This window comes from Pseudophryne corroboree, chromosome 10 (genome assembly GCF_028390025.1).
Source record: "Pseudophryne corroboree isolate aPseCor3 chromosome 10, aPseCor3.hap2, whole genome shotgun sequence".
Taxonomy (NCBI): Eukaryota; Metazoa; Chordata; class Amphibia; order Anura; family Myobatrachidae; genus Pseudophryne; species Pseudophryne corroboree.
In genome coordinates, this window is record NC_086453.1 from 160,681,973 (window position 1) to 160,703,416 (window position 21,444).

A 21,444-nucleotide genomic window follows, 5' to 3' on the forward strand; every position below is an offset into this window, starting at 1 on the left:
CAATAGGTTGGTTCATGTGAAATGCAGAAACCACCTTAGGTAGAAATTGAGGACGAGTCCTCAATTCCGCCCTGTCAGAATGAAAAATTAAGTAAGGGCTTTTATATGATAAAGCCGCCAATTCTGACACACGCCTGGCTGAAGCCAAGGCTAACAGCATCGACACCTTCCATGTGAGATATTTTAAGTCCACAGTGGAAAGTGGTTCAAACCAATGTGACTTTAGAAAATTCAACACCACATTGAGATCCCAAGGTGCCACTGGAGGCACAAAAGGAGGCTGTATGTGCAGCACCCCTTTTACAAATGTCTGAACTTCAGGTACTGAAGCCAGTTCTTTCTGGAAGAAAATCGACAGGGCCGAAATTTGAACCTTAATGGACCCTAATTTTAGGCCCATAGACAGTCCTGTTTGCAGGAAATGAAGGAAACGACCCAGTTGAAATTCCTCTGTAGGGGCCTTCTTGGCCTCACACCACGCAACATATTTACGCCAAATGCGGTGATAATGTTTTGCGGTTACGTCCTTCCTGGCTTTGACCAGAGTAGGGATGACTTCTTCTGGAATGCCTTTTTCCCTCAGGATCCGGCGTTCAACCGCCATGCCGTCAAACGCAGCCGCGGTAAGTGTCTGCTGAGGAAGTCTGCTTCCCAGTTGTCCACTCCCGGAATGAATACTGCTGACAGTGCTATCACATGATTTTCCGCCCAGCGAAGAATCCTTGCAGCTTCTGCCATTGCCCTCCTGCTTCTCGTGCCGCCCTGTCTGTTTACGTGGGCGACTGACGTGATGTTGTCCGATTGGATCAACACCGCCTGACCCTGAAGCAGAGGTTTTGCTTGACTTAGGGCATTGTAAATGGCCCTTAGTTCCAGAATGTTTATATGAAGAGACGTTTCCAAGCTTGACCACAGGCCCTGGAAATTCCTTCCCTGTGTGACTGCTCCCCAGCCTCTCAGGCTGGCATCCGTGGTTACCAGGATCCAATCCTGAATGCCAAATCTGCGGCCCTCTAGTAGATGAGCACTCTGCAGCCACCACAGGAGAGACACCCTTGTCCTTGGCGACAGGGTTATCCGCTGATGCATCTGCAGATGCGATCCGGACCATTTGTCCAGTAGATCCCACTGAAATGTTCTTGCGTGGAATCTTCCGAATGGAATCGCTTCGTAAGAAGCCACCATTTTCCCCAGGACCCTCGTGCACTGATGCACTGAGACCTGTCCTGGTTTTAGGAGGTTCCTGACTAGCTCGGATAACTCCCTGGCCTTCTCCTCCGGGAGAAACACCTTCTTCTGGACTGTGTCCAGAATCATTCCTAGGAACAGTAGACGTGTCGTTGGAATCAGCTGCGATTTTGGAGTATTTAGAATCCACCCGTGCTGACGTAACACTACCTGAGATAGTGCTACTCCGACTTCTAACTGTTCCCTGGATCTTGCCCTTATCAGGAGATCGTCCAAGTAAGGGATAATTAAAATGCCTTTTCTTCTTAGAAGAATCATCATTTCGGCCATTACCTTGGTAAAGACCCGAGGTGCCGTGGACAATCCAAACGGCAGCGTCTGAAACTGATAATGACAGTTTTGTACTACAAACCTGAGGTACCCTTGGTGAGAAGGGTATATCGGGACGTGGAGATAAGCATCTTTGATGTCCAGAGACACCATATAGTCCCCTTCTTCCAGGTTTGCTATCACTGCTCTGAGTGACTCCATCTTGAATTTGAACCTTTTTATGTAAGTGTTCAAGGATTTCAGATTTAAAATTGGTCTCACCGAGCCGTCCGGCTTCGGTACCACAAACAGCGTGGAATAATACCCCTTTCCTTGTTGCAGGAGGGGTACCTTGATTATCACCTGCTGGGAATACAGCTTGTGAATGGCTTCCAAAACTGCCTCCCTGTCGGAGGGAGACTTTGGTAAAGCAGACTTCAGGAAACGACGAGGGGGAAACGCCTCGAATTCCAGTTTGTACCCCTGCGATACTACCTGTAGAATCCAGGGATCCACTTGCGAGTGAGCCCACTGCGCGTTGAAATTCTTGAGACGGGCCCCCACCATATCTGAGTCTGCTTGTAAAGCCCCAGCGTCATGCTGAAGACTTGGCAGAAGCAGGGGAGGGCTTCTGCTCCTGTGAAGCGGCTGCATGGTGCAGTCTTTTTCCTCTTCCTCTGCCCCGGGGCAGAAAAGAGTGGCCTTTTGCTCGCTTGTACTTATGGGAACGAAAGGACTGAGTTTGAAAAGACGGTGTCTTTTTCTGCTGATGTGGAGTGACCTGGGGTAAAAAGGTGGATTTTCCAGCCGTTGCCGTGGCCACCAGGTCCGATAGACCAGCCCCAAATAACTCCTCCCCTTTATACGGCAATACTTCCATGTGCCATTTGGAATCCGCATCCCCTGACCACTGTCGCGTCCATAACGCTCTTCTGGCAGAGATGGACATAGCACTTACTCTTGATGCCAGGGTGCAAATATCCCTCTGTGCATCACGCATATATAGTAATGCATCCTTTAAATGTTCTATAGTTAACAAAATATTGTCCCTATCCAGGGTATCAATATTCTCGGTCAGGGACTCCGACCATGCGACTCCAGCACTGCACATCCAGGCTGAGGCGATTGCTGGTCGCAGTATAACACCAGTATGTGTGTATATACTTTTTAGGATATTTTCCAGCCTTCTATCAGCTGGTTCTTTTAGGGTAGCCGTATCAGGAGACGGTAACGCTACTTGTTTTGATAAACGTGTGAGCGCCTTATCTACCCTAGGGGGTGTTTCCCAACGCGCCCTAACCTCTGGCGGGAAAGGATATAATGCTAATAATTTTTTAGAAATTAGCTGTTTTTTATCGGGGGAAACCCACGCTTTTTCACACACCTCATTTATTTCCTCTGACTCAGGAAAAAATATTGGTAGTTTTTTCTCACCCCACATAATACCCTTCTTTGTGGTACTTGTAGTGTCAGAAAAGTTCAATGCCTCTTTCATTACCGTGATCATGTAACGTGTGGCCCTACTGGACATTACGTTTGTCTCGTCACCGTCGACACTAGACTCAGTATCTGTGTCAGGGTCTGTGTCGACCCACTGAGGTAACGGGCGTTTTAGCGCCCCAGACGGTGTCTGAGACGCCTGGACAGGCACTAATTGATTTGCCGGCTGTCTCATGTCGTCAACAGTTTTTTGCAAATTGCTGACATTATCACTTAATTGTTTAAATACAATCATCCAGTCAGGTGTCGACTCCCTAGGGGGTGACATCACCAACACAGGCAACTGCTCCGCCTCCACATAATTTTCCTCCTCATACATGTCGACACACGCGTACCGACACACAGCACACACACCGGGAATGCTCTGATAGAGGACAGGACCCCACTTAGCCCTTTGGAGAGACAGAGGGAGAGTCTGCCAGCACACACCCAGCGCTATATATATATATACAGGGATAACCTTATATAAGTGTTATTCCCTTATAGCTGCTGTTATTATCGTTATTTGCTGCCAAAAATGCCCCCCCTTCTCTTTTTTACCCTGATTCTGAAGCAGGACTGCAGGGGAGAGTCAGGGAGCCGTCCTTCCAGCGGAGCTGTGAGGGAAAATGGCGCTTGTGTGCTGAGGAGATAGGCTCCGCCCCTTCACGACGTCCTTATCTCCCGCTTTTTTGTGTAAAATGGCAGGGGATTAAAATACATCCATATAGCCCAGGAGCTATATGTGATGTATTCTGTTTTGCCACCTAAGGTATTCTGTTATATTGCGTCTCAGGGCGCTCCCCCCCCAGCGCCCTGCACCCTCAGTGACCGGAGTGTGAAGTGTGCTGAGAGCAATGGCGCACAGCTGCGGTGCTGTGCGCTACCTTAGTCTGAAGACAGGATGTCTTCTGCCGCCGATTTCACCGGACCTCTTCGTCTCTTCTGGCTCTGTAAGGGGGACGGCGGCGCGGCTCCGGTGACCCATCCAGGCTGAACCTGTGATCATCCCTCTGGAGCTAGTGTCCAGTAGCCTAAGAAACCCGATCCACTCTGCACTCAGGTGAGTCCGTTTCTTCTCCCCTTAGTCCCACGATGCAGTGAGCCTGTTGCCAGCAGGACTCACTGAAAATAAAAAAAAACCTAACTAAACTTTTATTCTAAGCAGCTCAGGAGAGCCACCTAGATTGCACCCTTCTCGGCCGGGCACAAAAATCTAACTGAGGCTTGGAGGAGGGTCATAGGGGGAGGAGCCAGTGCACACCACCTGATCCTTAAGCTTTTATTTTGTGCCCTGTCTCCTGCGGAGCCGCTATTCCCCATGGTCCTTACGGAGTCCCAGCATCCACTAGGACGTCAGAGAAATGGTGGTAAAGCGGGCACAGACACCAGATTTCATCATTTTGAATAAGAAGCTGTAGTTCTGCAAGGGTTAAACAGCGTTGGTCAACAGATTTGACACTTGAATCTCACACAGGGTGGTCACTTACATATCACACACTTGTAAGTTGCCTTGACCAACAAGCATTTGGGCATGAAAATGGTGGTAAAGCGGGCATAGGCACCAGATTTCATGATTTTGAATAAGAAGCTGTAGTTGTGCAAGGGTTAAACAGCGTTGGTCAACAGATTTGACACTTGAAACTCACACAGGGTGGTCACTTACATATCACCCACTTCCAATTTGCCTTGACCAACAAGCTTCTTATTCAAAATGATGAAATCTGGTATCTGTGCCCGCTTTACCACCATTTTCATGCCCAAATGCTTGTTGGTCAAGGCAAATTGCAAGTGGTTGATATGTAAGTGACCACCCTGTGTGAGTTTCAAGTGTTAAATCTGTTGACCAATGCTGTTTAACCCTTGCACAACTACAGCTTCTTATTCAAAATGATGAAATCTGGTGCCTGTGCCCGCTTTACCACCATTTTCATGCCCAAATGCTTGTTGGTCAAGGCAAATTGGAAGTGGGTGATATGTAAGTGACCACCCTGTGTGAGTTTCAAGTGTCAAATCTTTTGACCAACGCTGTTTAACCCTTGCACAGCTACAGCTTCTTATTCAAAATGATGAAATCTGGTGTCTGTGCCCGCTTTACCACCATTTTCATGCCCAAATGCCTGTTGGTCAAGGCAAATTGCAAGTGGGTGATATGTAAGTGACCACCCTGTGTAAGTTTCAAGTGTCAAATCTGTTGACCAACGCTGTTTAACCCTTGCACAGCTACAGCTTCTTATTCAAAATGATGAAATCTGGTGTCTGTGCCCGCTTTACCACCATTTTCATGCCCAAATACTTGTTGGTCAAGACAAACTGCAAGTGGGTGATATGTAAGTGACCACCCTGTGTAAGTTTCAAGTGTCAAATCTGTTGACCAACGCTGTTTAACCCTTGCACAACTACAGCTTCTTATTCAAAATTATGAAATCTGGTGTCTGTGCCCGCTTTACCACCATTTTCATGCCCAAATGCTTGTTGGTCAAGGCAACTTGCAAGTGGTTGATATGTAAGTGACCACCCTGTGTGAGTTTCAAGTGTCAAATCTTTGACCAACGCTGTTTAACCCTTGCACAACTACAGCTTCTTATTCAAAATTATGAAATCTGGTGTCTGTGCCCGCTTTACCACCATTTTCATGCCCAAATGCTTGTTGATCAAGGCAACTTGCAAGTGGGTGATATGTAAGTGACCACCCTGTGTGAGTTTCAAGTGTCAAATGTTTTGACCAACGCTGTTTAACCCTTGCACAGCTACAGCTTCTTATTCAAAATGATGAAATCTGGTTTCTGTGCCCGCTTTACCATTATTTTCATGCCCAAATGCTTGTTGGTCAAGGCAAATTGCAAGTGGGTGATATGTAAGTGACCACCCTGTGAGAGATTCAAGTGTCAAATCTGTTGACCAACGCTGTTTAACCCTTGCACAGCTACAGCTTCTTATTCAAAATGATGAAATCTGGTGTCTGTGCCCGCCTTGCCACCATTTTCATGCCTAAATAATTATTGTTTATTGCAAAATGTCATGTAAATTGGTGTAAGGGACACTATTTGAAGTTTATGCAATGTTAACTTCGTGATCTATCCTTATTTAATTTATTTTAATATAATAATTTCTGAATAAGAAGCTGGAGCCGAATAAGAAGTGAATAAGAAGCTGGAGCCGAATAAGAAGTGAATAAGAAGCTGGCCGAATAAGAAGCTAACTTCAGCCTCGTGTGTCTGGCTTCTGTGCTGTTCTCGTGGATGTCAGCTGCACTGCTGCTCCTTCTCCCAGTCAGTGTAACTGGGTGTACGGCTGCATTACCAGACCTCCTGCCATACAGGCATTTGGTCTCTTCTTAATTCCCCAGCCTCGTTGGTCTTGAATCAATGGTAGGAATGCGTGCGTGGAGATACTATGCAGCTGGTAGCGTCTAGATTCTCTTCGTGCAGACGTCCAGGTCCTTTTGCACGAAGGCAACATAGATACAACCCTATGCAGCTCTCCACTTCCTGGTTACTGGGTAAGCGATTCCTGATAGGGCGCTGCTGCTGTCTCTACTGTGACGTAATAAAAGGGGGTGTACCTACTCGTCGTCTCTCCCGTCCCTGGCTTGGAGGGGAGGGGTAGAAGGACCTGCTGTAACACACTTGCAACCTGGGAACCAACTCTGAGCTCAGTGTTCCGGATTCCGTTTTTTTCACTTTTTCAACAAAACTCTGCAGCACTTGTCCATGGTATACATGTAGTTCTAGATAGAATCTTTCGAAACAACATCACCAAGGGCTGTGCCTCAAATTATAGGCTCAACCCCAATAACTATATTGTAAATTTAAATACAATAAAACTATATAAAAAAGCCTGCTCCTCCTGCACCGTTTTCCTTCTCATTGTTCCAGACTGCTACCCGGCGTCCGCTGCAGCTCTTCCATGCAGTTCCAGCGTGTAAGCCACACCTATAAGTGCCTGGCCTGTACGCATCTCGTTATGTTTGTATGCTCACGTCCCTTTTTTACTCTGTCTGCGTGCTGGCAAGGAAACATCACTCCGTAACTGGGCCGGCCTCAGGAAGCTTCAGACGCCCATTATTTGGTTGGTTCTGTCCTTGTAGGAAGAGAACAGGGAACTGGTTACATGCACAGAAGGGTAAGGAAATAGTAATGTGTTTTACACTGTGTAACATAAGTTAGTAATACAGTATTCTTTTAGGTAGTTGCTGCATTGCTCGTTGTCAGCGCATACCGTAGATGTCATTCCTGTTGGTGACAATAAGTTTTCTATTTGTCAGGTTGTTAGCACTATTAATGATATCCTGTAATGAACAACTGCACTTGCCATGTTTTCCATTATACATTTTTTCTGACGTTTTCTAATAAGTGTTCTGGAGAGACCTGTTGTTATTTCTCAGGTCGGAGACAAGAATGGTGACAGCTGTCTGTTCCTACAGTAACTTTTCTTTTTAAACATGAGACTAAATTTATTTATAGATTCCAAAAATAATCAACCCCTAATATGTCTTTTGTCAGTCAGGGTGTGTTTGGAGGGGGAACAGCACATAGCGCTGCAGGGTAGGTGGTGCTGTTGGCGGCACTTGTCAATTATCTGTTTTATTTACTTTCACTTGCAGTCCCCCCCCCCCCCCCCCCCCCCCTTTTTTTTTTGTTGAAGCCCAGCATCTCCTGACTGTCCCTGTCTCCTACCCTGACCCCTTCTGTCGCTAATACCTATAAAACATCAATGAACTCAACTTGTTATTTCTTTGATATTCAGTCACACTGTCCTTTTATTACATTTCAAGATGCTGACAAACTCGGGATTTGAACCCATTGCCTGTGGCATTGCAGATAGACAATCTGTTCATTGAGCTATGTGCTTTTGAATAAAACCTAGAGAACTCGAAGATAGATAATTCTAAGTATTTGAAGCATAGCATGTACTTTGTGAAAAATTATCAGCATTGCGACTGAGTAGATCTATGTAGTATGTGGCTGCAAGAGATTGGATGTGTGGCTGCACACTACATAGATCTGCTCAATTGCAATGCTGATTATTTTTTTGCAAATTACCAGTAACTTCATATAGTGTTCATAGTTTTTATACAGGGTCAAATAGCTCAAAGAGTAGGGTGTTTGAGTAGAATTCAACAGGTAAGTTTGTATCCTGGGTATGGCAGTATATTGAAATGTGTTATTTAATAAGGGTGGTGTTACTGAACAACATTGAGCTCTCATGTTAATTCTTAAATGCACAAATGTGGTATAAGGTGGATTTGTCAAAATCCATTCTCTCTCTCTCTCTCTCTCGTCCTAGAGGATGCTGGGGTCCACATTAGTACCATGGGGTATAGACGGGTCCAATAGGAGCCATGGGCACTTGAAGAGTTTAACAGTGTGGGATGCTCCTCCCTCTATGCCCCACCTACCAGACTCCGTTTAGAGAATGTGCCCGGAGGAGCCGGTCACAGCTAGGTGAGTTCCATAGGAGTTTTTCTAGTTTTTCTTTTTTTAATTAGAGTTTAGGCACAGGGAGGCTGCTGGCAATAGCCTCCCTGCTTCGAGGGACTTAGGGGGGGATTAGTGTCCAACCCTCAGAGGTTAATGGCCACTGTCTCCGCTGACAGGACACTGAGCTCCTGAGGGTGATGATCGTTAGACGCCCCAGGCGAACCGCTCACTCCTGCAGCATGCCACCACCCCCTAACAGAGCCAGAAGATTTCAGTGGTGAGTGAGTCACCGGCCCTTACAGCAAGCGGGGAGCCGGTGTGAAGATGGTGGCAACAGGGTGGAAGCGCAGTACTAACTGCGCTCCGGAGGCTCAGCTGTACACAGTGTGGCACTATGAGGGGCGCCCTGAGCCAGCGCCTATGACCTACACTGGTCACCAAGGCTGTCAGGGACCTCGGTAACAATGCCAGCACATTTCCTCAGGCCAGAATAAACAAGTGAAGAGCGGGAAACAGTGCCATGTTCAGGGGGCGGAGCTTCTTCTCAGAGCGGACCCAGCAACGTTCAGCGCCATTTTCCTGCCTGCAGATCCAGTACAGAGATACTGACAGGGAAAGCTGTCCCTCCAAGCAACTCCAGCTATCCTGTGTGGTACCTGGGGGTTTTAGAAGGAGGGGGGGGGGGGGGGGGGGGGGGGGGGGTCTGTAAAATTACTGTGTAGTCTAATAAGGTACACAGTCAGCACCAGGTAGTTGTATATATCTACCTTTTGGAAGCGCTGTGTGTGTGTGTGCTGGCTCCAAGCTCTGTGTTTCTCTGTGGCATACTTGGAGTGAAACTGTGTCTAACATTTGCCTGTGTGTGTGTGTGTGGGTGTTTGTTTCTCACATAGCCATTTCAAGCGACTCTCGGGTCTATTTACAATCTACTCTTCTCTTAACTGTCATTTCTCTATCGTCCTAAGTGGATGCTGGGGACTCCGTCAGGACCATGGGGAATAGCGGCTCCGCAGGAGACAGGGCACAAAAATAAAGCTTTAGGATTAGGTGGTGTGTACTGGCTCCTCCCCCTATGACCCTCCTCCAAGCCTCAGTTAGGTTTTTGTGCCCGTCCGAGCAGGGTGCAATCTAGGTGGCTCTCCTAAAGAGCTGCTTAGAAAAAGTTTTTAGGTTTTTCTATTTTCAGTGAGTCCTGCTGGCAACAGGCTCACTGCATCGAGGGACTTAGGGGAGAGAATTTCAACTCACTTGCGTGCAGGATGGATTGGATTCTTAGGCTACTGGACACCATTAGCTCCAGAGGGAGTCGGAACACAGGTCTCACCCTGGGGTTCGTCCCGGAGCCGCGCCGCCGACCCCCCTTACAGATGCTGAAGATTGAAGGTCCGGAAACAGGCGGCAGAAGGCTCTTCAGTCTTCATGAAGGTAGCGCACAGCACTGCAGCTGTGCGCCATTGTTGTCACACACTTCACACCAAGCGGTCACGGAGGGTGCAGGGCGCTGCTGGGGGCGCCCTGGGCAGCAATATTTAATACCTTTATGGCAAAAGAATACATCACATATAGCCATTGAGGCTATATGTATGTATTTAACCCATGCCAGATATCTAAAACTCCGGGAGAAAAGCCCGCCGGAATAGGGGGCGGGGCTTATTCTCCTCAGCACACAGCGCCATTTTCCTGCTCAGCTCCGCTGTGAGGAAGGCTCCCAGGACTCTCCCCTGCACTGCACTACAGAAACAGGGTAAAACAGAGAGGGGGGGGCATTTTTTGGCGATATTTTGATATATTTAAGCTGCTATAAGGAACAACACTTATATAAGGTTGTTCCCATATATATTATAGCGCTTGGGTGTGTGCTGGCAAACTCTCCCTCTGTCTCCCCAAAGGGCTAGTGGGGTCCTGTCTTCGATAAGAGCATTCCCTGTGTGTCTGCTGTGTGTCGGTACGTGTGTGTCGACATGTATGAGGACGATGTTGGTGTGGAGGCAGAGCAATTGCCGATAATGGTGATGTCACCCCCCAGGGAGTCGACACCGGAATGGATGGCTTTGTTTATGGAATTACGTGATAATGTCAGCACATTACAAAAATCAGTTGACGACATGAGACGGCCGGCAAACCAGTTAGTACCTGCCCAGGCGTCTCAGACACCGTCAGGGGCTGTAAAGCGCCCTTTACCTCAGTCGGTCGACACAGACTCAGACACAGACACTGAATCTAGTGTCGACGGTGATGAAACAAACGTATTTTCAAGTAGGGCCACACGTTATATGATCACGGCAATGAAGGAGGCTTTGCATATCTCTGATACTGCAAGTACCACAAAAAGGGGTATTATGTGGGGGGTGAAAAAACTACCTGTAGTTTCTCTATCGTCCTAGTGGATGCTGGGGTTCCTGAAAGGACCATGGGGAATAGCGGCTCCGCAGGAGACAGGGCACAAAAAGTAAAGCTTTTAACCATGTGGTGTGTACTGGCTCCTCCCCCTATGACCCTCCTCCAAGCCTCAGTTAGGTTTTTGTGCCCGGCCGAGAAGGGTGCAATCTAGGTGGCTCTCCTAAAGAGCTGCTTAGAAAAAGTTTAGCTAGGTTTTTTATTTTACAGTGATTCCTGCTGGCAACAGGATCACTGCAGCGAGGGACTTAGGGGAGAAGGAGTCAACTCACCTGCGTGCAGGATGGATTGGCTTCTTGGCTACTGGACATCAAGCTCCAGAGGGACGATCACAGGTACAGCCTGGATGGGTCACCGGAGCCGCGCCGCCGGCCCCCTTGCAGATGCTGAAGACAGAAGATGGTCCAGAATCGGCGGCAGAAGACTCCTCAGTCTTCTTAAGGTAGCGCACAGCACTGCAGCTGTGCGCCATTGCTCTCAGCACACTTCACACGGCAGTCACTGAGGGTGCAGGGCGCTGGGGGGGGGGCGCCCTGGGCAGCAATGAGAAACCTTTTTTAGGCATAAAATACCTCACATATAGCCTCCGGGGGCTATATGGAGATATTTAACCCCTGCCTGAATCCATTGAAGAGCGGGAGACGAGCCCGCCGAAAAAGGGGCGGGGCCTATCTCCTCAGCACACGGCGCCATTTTCCTCTCGCAGCTCCGCTGGTCAGGAAGGCTCCCAGTCTCTCCCCTGCACTGCACTACAGAAACAGGGTAAAACAAGAGAGGGGGGGCAAAATTGTGGCATTATATATATTTAAAGCAGCTATATAGGGAGCACTTATTATAAGGCTATCCCTGTCATATATAGCGCTTTTGGTGTGTGCTGGCAGACTCTCCCTCTGTCTCCCCAAAGGGCTAGTGGGGTCCTGTCTTCGTTTAGAGCATTCCCTGTGTGTCTGCTGTGTGTCGGTACGCGTGTGTCGACATGTATGAGGACGATATTGGTGTGGAGGCGGAGCAATTGCCAAATATGGGTATGTCACCTCCTAGGGGGTCGACACCAGAATGGATGCCTTTATTTATGGAATTACGGGATAGTGTCAACACGCTAAAGCAGTCGTTTGACGACATGAGACGGCCGGACAATCAATTAGTGCCTGTCCAGGCGCCTCAAACACCGTCAGGGGCTGTAAAACGCCCTTTGCCTCAGTCGGTCGACACAGACCCAGACACAGGCACTGATTCCAGTGGTGACGGTGACGAATCAACCGTATTTTCCAGTAGGGCCACACGTTATATGATTTTGGCAATGAAGGAGGCGTTACATATAGCTGATACTACAGGTACGACTAAACAGGGTATTATGTGGGGTGTGAAAAAACTACCTATAGTTTTTCCTGAATCAGAAGAATTAAATGAGGTGTGTGATGAAGCGTGGGTTGCCCCCGATAAAAAAATGCTAATTTCAAAGAAGTTATTGGCTTTATACCCTTTCCCGCCAGAGGTTAGGGCGCGCTGGGAAACACCTCCTAGGGTGGACAAGGCGCTCACACGCTTATCAAAACAAGTGGCGTTACCCTCTCCTGAGACGGCCGCACTTAAAGATCCAGCAGATAGGAGGATGGAAAATATCCAAAAAAGTATATACACACATACAGGTGTTATACTACGACCAGCTATAGCGACAGCCTGGATGTGCAGTGCTGGAGTAGCTTGGTCAGAGTCCCTGATTGAAAATATTGATACCCTGGATAGGGACAATGTTTTACTGTCTTTGGAGCAAATAAAGGATGCATTTCTTTATATGCGTGATGCACAGAGGGATATCTGCACGCTGGCATCACGGGTAAGTGCTATGTCCATTTCGGCCAGAAGAAGTTTATGGACGCGACAGTGGTCAGGCGATGCGGACTCAAAACGGCATATGGAAGTTTTGCCGTATAAAGGGGAGGAGTTATTTGGAGTCGGTCTATCGGATTTGGTGGCCACGGCTACAGCCGGGAAATCCACCTTTTTACCTCAAGTCACTCCCCAACAGAAAAAGACACCGACTTTTCAACCGCAGCCCTTTCGTTCCTTTAAAAACAAGAGAGCAAAGGGATATTCATATCTGCCACGAGGCAGAGGAAAGGGGAAGAGACAGCAACAGGCAGCTCCTTCCCAGGAACAGAAGCCCTCCCCCGCTTCTACAAAAGCCTCAGCATGACGCTGGGGCTTCTCAAGCGGACTCGGGGGCGGTGGGGGGTCGTCTCAAGAATTTCAGCACGCAGTGGGCTCACTCGCAGGTAGATCCCTGGATCCTGCAGATAATATCTCAGGGGTACAGGTTAGAACTAGAGACGTCTCCACCTCGCCGTTTCCTGAAGTCTGCTTTACCAACGTCCCCCTCCGACAGGGTGACGGTCTTGGAAGCCATTCACAAGCTGTACTCTCAGCAGGTGATAGTCAAAGTACCCCTTTTACAACAGGGAAAGGGGTATTATTCCACTCTATTTGTGGTACCGAAGCCGGACGGCTCGGTAAGACCTATTCTAAATCTGAAATCCCTGAACCTGTACATAAAAAAGTTCAAGTTCAAGATGGAGTCACTCAGAGCGGTGATAGCGAACCTGGAAGAAGGGGACTTTATGGTATCCTTGGACATCAAGGATGCGTATCTCCACGTCCCAATTTACCCCTCACACCAGGGGTACCTCAGGTTCGTCGTACAAAACTGTCACTATCAGTTTCAGACGCTGCCGTTTGGATTGTCCACGGCACCTCGGGTCTTTACCAGAGTAATGGCCGAGATGATGATTCTTCTTCGAAGAAAAGGCGTGTTAATTATCCCATACTTGGACGATCTCCTGATAAGGGCAAGGTCAAGAGAACAGCTAGAGATGGGAGTAGCACTGTCTCAAGAAGTGCTAAAACAGCACGGGTGGATTTTGAATATTCCAAAATCCCAGTTAATTCCGACAACACGTCTGCTGTTCCTAGGGATGATTCTGGACACGGTTCAGAAAAAGGTATTTCTCCCGGAGGAAAAAGCCAAGGAGTTATCCGAACTTGTCAGGAACCTCCTAAAGCCAGGAAAGGTGTCTGTACATCAATGCACAAGAGTCCTGGGAAAAATGGTGGCTTCTTACGAAGCAATTCCATTCGGCAGATTCCACGCAAGAATTTTCCAGAGGGATCTGCTCGACAAATGGTCAGGGTCGCATCTTCAGATGCACCGGCGGATAACCTTGTCTCCAAGGACAAGGGTATCTCTTCTGTGGTGGTTGCAGAGCGCTCATCTATTGGAGGGCCGCTGATTCGGCATACAGGATTGGATCCTGGTGACCACGGACGCCAGCCTGAGAGTGTGGGGAGCAGTCACACAAGGAAGGAACTTCCAGGGCGTGTGGTCGAGCCTGGAGATGTCTCTTCACATAAACATTCTGGAACTAAGAGCAATCTACAATGCTCTAAGTCAGGCAGAACCTCTGCTTCTAGGAAAACCGGTGTTGATCCAGTCGGACAACATCACGGCAGTCGCCCATGTAAACAGACAGGGCGGTACAAGAAGCAGGAGTGCAATGGCAGAAGCTGCGAGGATTCTTCGCTGGGCGGAGAATCATGTGATGGCACTGTCAGCAGTGTTCATCCCGGGAGTGGACAACTGGGAAGCAGACTTCCTCAGCAGACACGACCTTCACCCGGGAGAGTGGGGACTTCATCCAGAAGTTTTCCACATGCTTGTAACCCGTTGGGAAAGACCAATGGTGGACATGATGGCGTCTCGCCTCAACAAAAAACTGGACAGGTATTGCGCCAGGTCAAGAGACCCGCAGGCAATAGCTGTGGACGCGCTGGTAACGCCTTGGGTGTACCAGTCGGTGTATGTGTTTCCTCCTCTGCCTCTCATACCAAAGGTATTGAGAATTATAAGGAAAAGAGGAGTAAGAACGATACTAGTGGCTCCGGATTGGCCAAGAAGGACTTGGTACCCGGAACTTCAAGAGATGATCACGGACGATCCGTGGCCTCTACCTCTGAGAAGGGACCTGCTTCAGCAAGGTCCCTGTCTGTTTCAAGACTTACCGCGGCTGCGTTTGACGGCATGGCGGTTGAACGCCGGATCCTAAAGGGAAAAGGCATTCCGGAAGAAGTCATTCCTACTTTGATTAAAGCAAGGAAGGAAGTAACCGCGAAACATTATCACCGCATTTGGCGAAAATATGTTGCGTGGTGCGAGGATCGGAGTGCTCCGACGGAGGAATTTCAACTGGGTCGATTCCTGCATTTCCTGCAATCAGGATTGTCTATGGGTCTCAAGTTGGGATCTATTAAGGTTCAAATTTCGGCCCTGTCAATATTCTTCCAAAAAGAATTGGCCTCAGTTCCTGAGGTCCAGACTTTTGTTAAGGGTGTACTGCGTATACAGCCCCCTGTAGTGCCTCCGGTGGCACCGTGGGATCTAAACGTAGTTTTAGATTTCCTCAAATCCCATTGGTTTGAACCACTAAAAAAGGTGGATTTGAAATATCTCACATGGAAAGTGTCCATGCTACTAGCCCTGGCTTCAGCCAGGAGAGTGTCAGAACTGGCGGCTTTATCTTACAAAAGCCCATATCTAATTTTCCATTCGGATAGGGCAGAACTGCGGACGCGTCCGCATTTTCTCCCTAAGGTGGTATCAGCGTTTCACCTGAACCAGCCTATTGTTGTGCCTGCGGCTACAAGCGACTTGGAGGACTCCAAGTTGTTGGACGTTGTTAGAGCTTTAAAAATATACATTTCAAGGACGGCTGGAGTCAGAAAATCTGACTCGCTGTTTATACTGTATGCACCCAACAAGCTGGGTGCTCCTGCTTCTAAGCAGTCGATTGCTCGTTGGATTTGTAGCACAATTCAACTTGCACATTCTGTGGCAGGCCTGCCACAGCCTAAATCTGTTAAGGCCCATTCCACAAGGAAGGTGGGCTCATCTTGGGCGGCTGCCCGAGGGGTCTCGGCATTACAACTCTGCCGAGCAGCTATGTGGTCGGGGGAGAACACGTTTGTAAAATTCTACAAATTTGATACCCTGGCAAAAGAGGACCTGGAGTTCTCTCATTCGGTGTTCCAGAGTCATCCGCACTCTCCCGCCCGTTTGGGAGCTTTGGTATAATCCCCATGGTCCTTTCAGGAACCCCAGCATCCACTAGGACGATAGAGAAAATAAGAATTTACTTACCGATAATTCTATTTCTCGTAGTCCGTAGTGGATGCTGGGCGCCCATCCCAAGTGCGGATTATCTGCAATAATTGTACATAGTTATTGTTGCCTTCATCGGGTTATTGTTGTAGGAAGCCATCTTTCAGAGGCTCCTCTGTTATCATACTGTTAACTGGGTTTTAGATCACAAGTTGTACGGTGTGATTGGTGTGGCTGGTATGAGTCTTACCCGGGATTCAAGATCCTTCCTTATTGTGTACGCTCGTCCGGGCACAGTACCTAACTGAGGCTTGGAGGAGGGTCATAGGGGGAGGAGCCAGTACACACCACATGGTTAAAAGCTTTACTTTTTGTGCCCTGTCTCCTGCGGAGCCACTATTCCCCATGGTCCTTTCAGGAACCCCAGCATCCACTACGGACTCCGAGAAATAGAATTATCGGTAAGTAAATTCTTATTTTTTCCTGAATCAGAGGAATTAAATGATGTATGTGATGAAGCGTGGGTTAACCCAGATAGAAAAATGCTAATTTCAAAAAAGTTATTAGCATTATACCCTTTCCCGCCAGAGGTTAGGGCGCGCTGGGAAACACCCCCTAGGGTGGATAAGGCGCTCACACGCTTATCAAAACAAGTGGCGTTACCGTCTCCTGATACGGCCGCCCTCAGGGATCCAGCTGATAGGAGACTGGAAACTACCCTAAAAAGTATATACACACATACTGGTGTTATACTGCGACCAGCCATCGCCTCAGCCTGGATGTGCAGTGCTGGGGTCGTCTGGTTGGATTCCCTGACTGAAAATATTGATACCCTGGATAGGGACAGTATTTTATTGACTATAGAGCAATTAAAGGATGCTTTCCTTTATATGCGAGATGCTCAGAGATATTTGCACTCTGGCATCGAGAGTAAATGCGATGTCCATATCTGCCAGAAGGAGTTTATGGACGCGACAGTGGTCAGGTGATGCGGATTCCAAACGACATATGGAAGTATTGCCGTATAAAGGGGAGGAATTATTTGGCGCCGGTCTATCGGATCTGGTGGCCACGGCAACTGCCGGAAAATCCACCTTTTTACCTCAGACCCCCTCCCAACAGAAAAAGACACCGTCTTTTCAGCCGCAGTCCTTTCGGTCCTATAAGAACAAGCGGACAAAAGGACAGTCATATCTGCCTCGGGGCAGAGGAAGGGGTAAGAGAGGGCAGCAAGCAGCCCCTGCCCAGGAACAGAAGCCCTCCCAGGGTTCTGCAAAGCCCTCAGCATGACGCTGGGGCCTTACAAGCGGACTCAGGAGCGGTGGGGGGTCGACTCAAGAATTTCAGCGCACAGTGGGCTTGCTCACAGGTGGACCCCTGGATTCTGCAGGTAGTATCTCAGGGTTACAGGTTGGAATTCGAGAAGTCTCCCCCTCGCCGGTTCCTAAAGTCTGCTTTGCCAACGTCTCCCTCAGACAGGGCGACGGTATTGGAAGCCATTCACAAGCTGTTTTCTCAGCAGGTGATAGTCAAGGTACCCCTCCTACAACAGAGAAAGGGGTATTATTCCACGCTATTTGTGGTACCGAAGCCGGACGGCTCGGTAAGACCTATTCTAAATCTGAAATCTTTGAACCTGTACATACAAAAATTCAAGTTCAAGATGGAGTCACTCAGAGAAGTGATAGCGAATCTGGAAGAAGGGGACTTTATGGTGTCCCTGGACATAAAGGATGCTTACCTGCATGTCCCAATTTGCCCTTCACATCAAGGGTACCTCAGGTTCGTGGTGCAAAACTGTCATTATCAGTTTCAGACGCTGCCGTTTGGATTGTCCACGGCACCTCGGGTCTTTACCAAGGTAATGGCCGAAATGATGATTCTTCTGCGAAGAAGAGGCGTATTAATTATCCCTTACTTGGACGATCTCCTAATAAGGGCAAGGTCCAGAGAACAGCTGGAGGACGGAGTAGCACTAACCCAACTAGTGCTGCAACAACACGGGTGGATTCTGAATTTTCCAAAATCTCAGTTGACCCCGACGACACGTCTGCTGTTCCTGGGAATGATTCTGGACACGGTTCAGAAAAAGGTGTTTCTTCCGGAGGAGAAAGCCAGGGAGTTATCCGAACTTGTCAGGAACCTCCTAAAACCAGGGAAAGTGTCTGTGCATCAATGCACAAGAGTCCTGGGAAAGATGGTGGCTTCTTACGAAGCGATTCCATTCGGCAGATTCCACGCACGAACTTTTCAGTGGGATCTGCTGGACAAATGGTCCGGATCACATCTGCAGATGCATCAGCGGATAACCTTATCGCCACGGACAAGGGTGTCTCTTCTGTGGTGGTTGCAGAGTGCTCATCTGTTAGAGGGCCACAGATTCGGCATACAGGACTGGGTCCTGGTGACCACGGATGCCAGTCTGAGAGGCTGGGGAGCGGTCACACAGGGAAGAAACTTCCAGGGAGTATGGTCAAGCCTGGAGATGTCTCTTCACATAAATATACTGGAGCTAAGAGCGATTTACAATGCTCTAAGTCTGGCAAAACCCCTGCTTCAGGGTCAGCCGGTGTTGATCCAGTCGGACAACATCACGGCAGTCGCCCACGTAAACAGACAGGGCGGCACAAGAAGCAGGACAGCAATGGCAGAAGCTGCAAGGATTCTTCGCTGGGCGGAAGATCATGTGATAGCACTGTCAGCAGTATTCATTCCGGGAGTGGACAACTGGGAAGCAGACTTCCTCAGCAGACACGATCTACACCCGGGAGAGTGGGGACTTCATCCAGAAGTCTTCCACATGATTGTGAACCGTTGGGAAAAACCAATGGTGGATATGATGGCGTCCCGCCTCAACAAAAAACTGGACCGGTATTGCGCCAGGTCAAGAGACCCTCAGGCAATAGCTGTGGATGCTCTGGTAACACCGTGGGTGTTCCAGTCAGTGTATATGTTCCCTCCTCTGCCTCTCATACCAAAAGTACTGAGAATTATACGGCAAAAGGGAGTAAGAACGATACTAGTGGCTCCGGATTGGCCAAGAAGAACTTGGTACCCGGAACTTCAAGAGATGCTCACGGAGGATCCGTGGCCTCTACCTCTAAGACGGGACCTGCTTCAGCAGGGACCGTGTCTATTCCAAGACTTACCGCGGCTGCGTTTGACGGCATGGCGGTTGAACGCCGAATTCTAAGGGAAAAAGGCATTCCGGAAGAGGTCATTCCTACACTGGTAAAAGCCAGGAAGGAGGTGACTGCACAACATTATCACCGCATTTGGAGAAAATATGTTGCGTGGTGTGAGGCCAGGAAGGCCCCCACGGAGGAATTTCAACTGGGTCGATTCCTACATTTCCTGCAAACAGGATTGTCTATGGGCCTCAAATTGGGGTCCATTAAGGTTCAAATTTCGGCCCTGTCGATTTTCTTCCAGAAAGAATTGGCTTCAGTTCCTGAAGTCCAGACTTTTGTAAAAGGAGTACTACATATACAGCCCCCGGTTGTGCCCCCAGTGGCACCGTGGGATCTTAATGTAGTCTTGGATTTTCTCAAATCCCATTGGTTTGAGCCGCTCAAATCGGTGGAGTTGAAGTATCTTACATGGAAAGTAACCATGCTACTGGCCCTGGCTTCAGCCAGGAGAGTATCAGAATTGGCGGCTTTATCATATAAGAGCCCATATCTGATTTTCCATACAGACAGGGCAGAACTGCGGACGCGTCCTCATTTTCTGCCTAAGGTGGTGTCAGCGTTTCACCTGAACCAGCCTATTGTGGTGCCTGCGGCTACTAACGATTTGGAGGATTCCAAGTTGTTGGACGTGGTCCGGGCATTGAAAATATATATTTCAAGAACGGCGGGAGTCAGAAAGTCTGACTCACTGTTTATATTGTATGCACCCAACAAGATGGGTGTTCCTGCTTCTAAGCAGACGATTGCTCGTTGGATTTGTAGCACAATTCAACTTGCACATTCTGTGGCAGGCCTGCCACAGCCAAAATCTGTCAAGGCCCATTCCACAAGGAAAGTGGGCTCATCCTGGGCGGCTGCCCGGGGGGTTTCGGCATTACAACTCTGCCGAGCTGCTACTTGGTCAGGGGCAAACACGTTTGCAAAATTCTACAAATTTGATACCCTGGCTGAGGAGGACCTTGAGTTCTCTCATTCGGTGCTGCAGAGTCATCCGCACTCTCCCGCCCGTTTGGGAGCTTTGGTATAATCCCCATGGTCCTGACGGAGTCCCCAGCATCCACTTAGGACGTTAGAGAAAATAAGAATTTACTTACCGATAATTCTATTTCTCGTAGTCCGTAGTGGATGCTGGGCGCCCATCCCAAGTGCGGATTGTCTGCAATACTTGTACATAGTTATTGTTACAAACAAATTCGGGTTGTTATTGTTGTGAGCCGTCTGTTCAGAGGCTCCTACGTTTGTCATACTGTTAACTGGGTTCAGATCACAAGTTATACGGTGTGATTGGTGTGGCTGGTATGAGTCTTACCCAGGATTCAATATCCTTCCTTATTGTGTACGCTCGTCCGGGCACAGTATCCTAACTGAGGCTTGGAGGAGGGTCATAGGGGGAGGAGCCAGTACACACCACCTAATCCTAAAGCTTTATTTTTGTGCCCTGTCTCCTGCGGAGCCGCTATTCCCCATGGTCCTGACGGAGTCCCCAGCATCCACTACGGACTACGAGAAATAGAATTATCGGTAAGTAAATTCTTATTTTTTCAAACTCAGCCTTTGGCATGGCAGTTAGAAGCCGATTGGCTGGTGCTTTATCTCCAGCGACTTTATCTCCATTCAAGGCTTAGTAAATAGACCCCTCTGTGTCTTATGCTGCAGAGGACATTTCCTCTCAGGAGGAATCCATTCCATGTACACAGGAATGTAATGTTTTGTCTCAGATCCCTATTACTTAGCCTGAGTTGTTGACCTCTATATTAAGGGAATGATCTCTCAGATCTCTACTAGGGTAGCTCGCCTCATACTGAGACTGAAACTCGGGCATTAAAGAAGTCTATGGCAGTTTGGTCAGGTTCTGTTCCTATTCTTTCAAAATCCCCTAGCATATACCCACAAAAACTTGCACTTGCCCAGATTATGCAATATGACACGGATACTGACTCTGACACGGCTGACTGTGATGGGGATATACTGAGGGGTGCAGCTCATGATTGAGGTTATTAGAGATATGTTAAACATTTCTGACACAACTCCTGAGCAGGTTGAGGAGGCTTACTTCACAGATAATATGAAAGCCTCGCTAACCTTCCCTCCGTCTAAAGAATTAAACGCTTTATTTGAAAAACCCCGGAGAAAAAATTCCAGATCACCAAACGAGTTTTAGTTGCCTTTCCCTTCCCTGAGGAGTATAGGAAAAAATGGGAAGACCCACCCATAGTTGACGCAACTGTTTCCAGACTGTCAAAGAAGGTGGTTTTATCTGTCCCTGGATCTACCGCGTTAAAAGAACCGGATGATCGGAAGATTG

General features: G+C 48.4%; 1 protein-coding gene across 2 annotated transcripts in view; it reads left to right on the top strand.

The window, feature by feature from the left end:
- The first annotated feature begins 6,556 nt into the window (after positions 1-6,556).
- NLRX1 (NLR family member X1) overlaps positions 6,557-21,444 on the top strand; it is a 477,701-nt gene continuing 462,813 nt past the window's right edge. The window contains exon 1 of one of the 2 annotated variants that reach the window (XM_063942904.1): positions 6,557-7,101. In XM_063942904.1, the coding sequence (XP_063798974.1) occupies positions 6,951-7,101 (151 nt within the window). In that variant the 5' untranslated portion in view covers positions 6,557-6,950. The remainder of the gene's footprint in view (positions 7,102-21,444) is intronic. The other variant, XM_063942903.1, reaches the window with a different exon arrangement.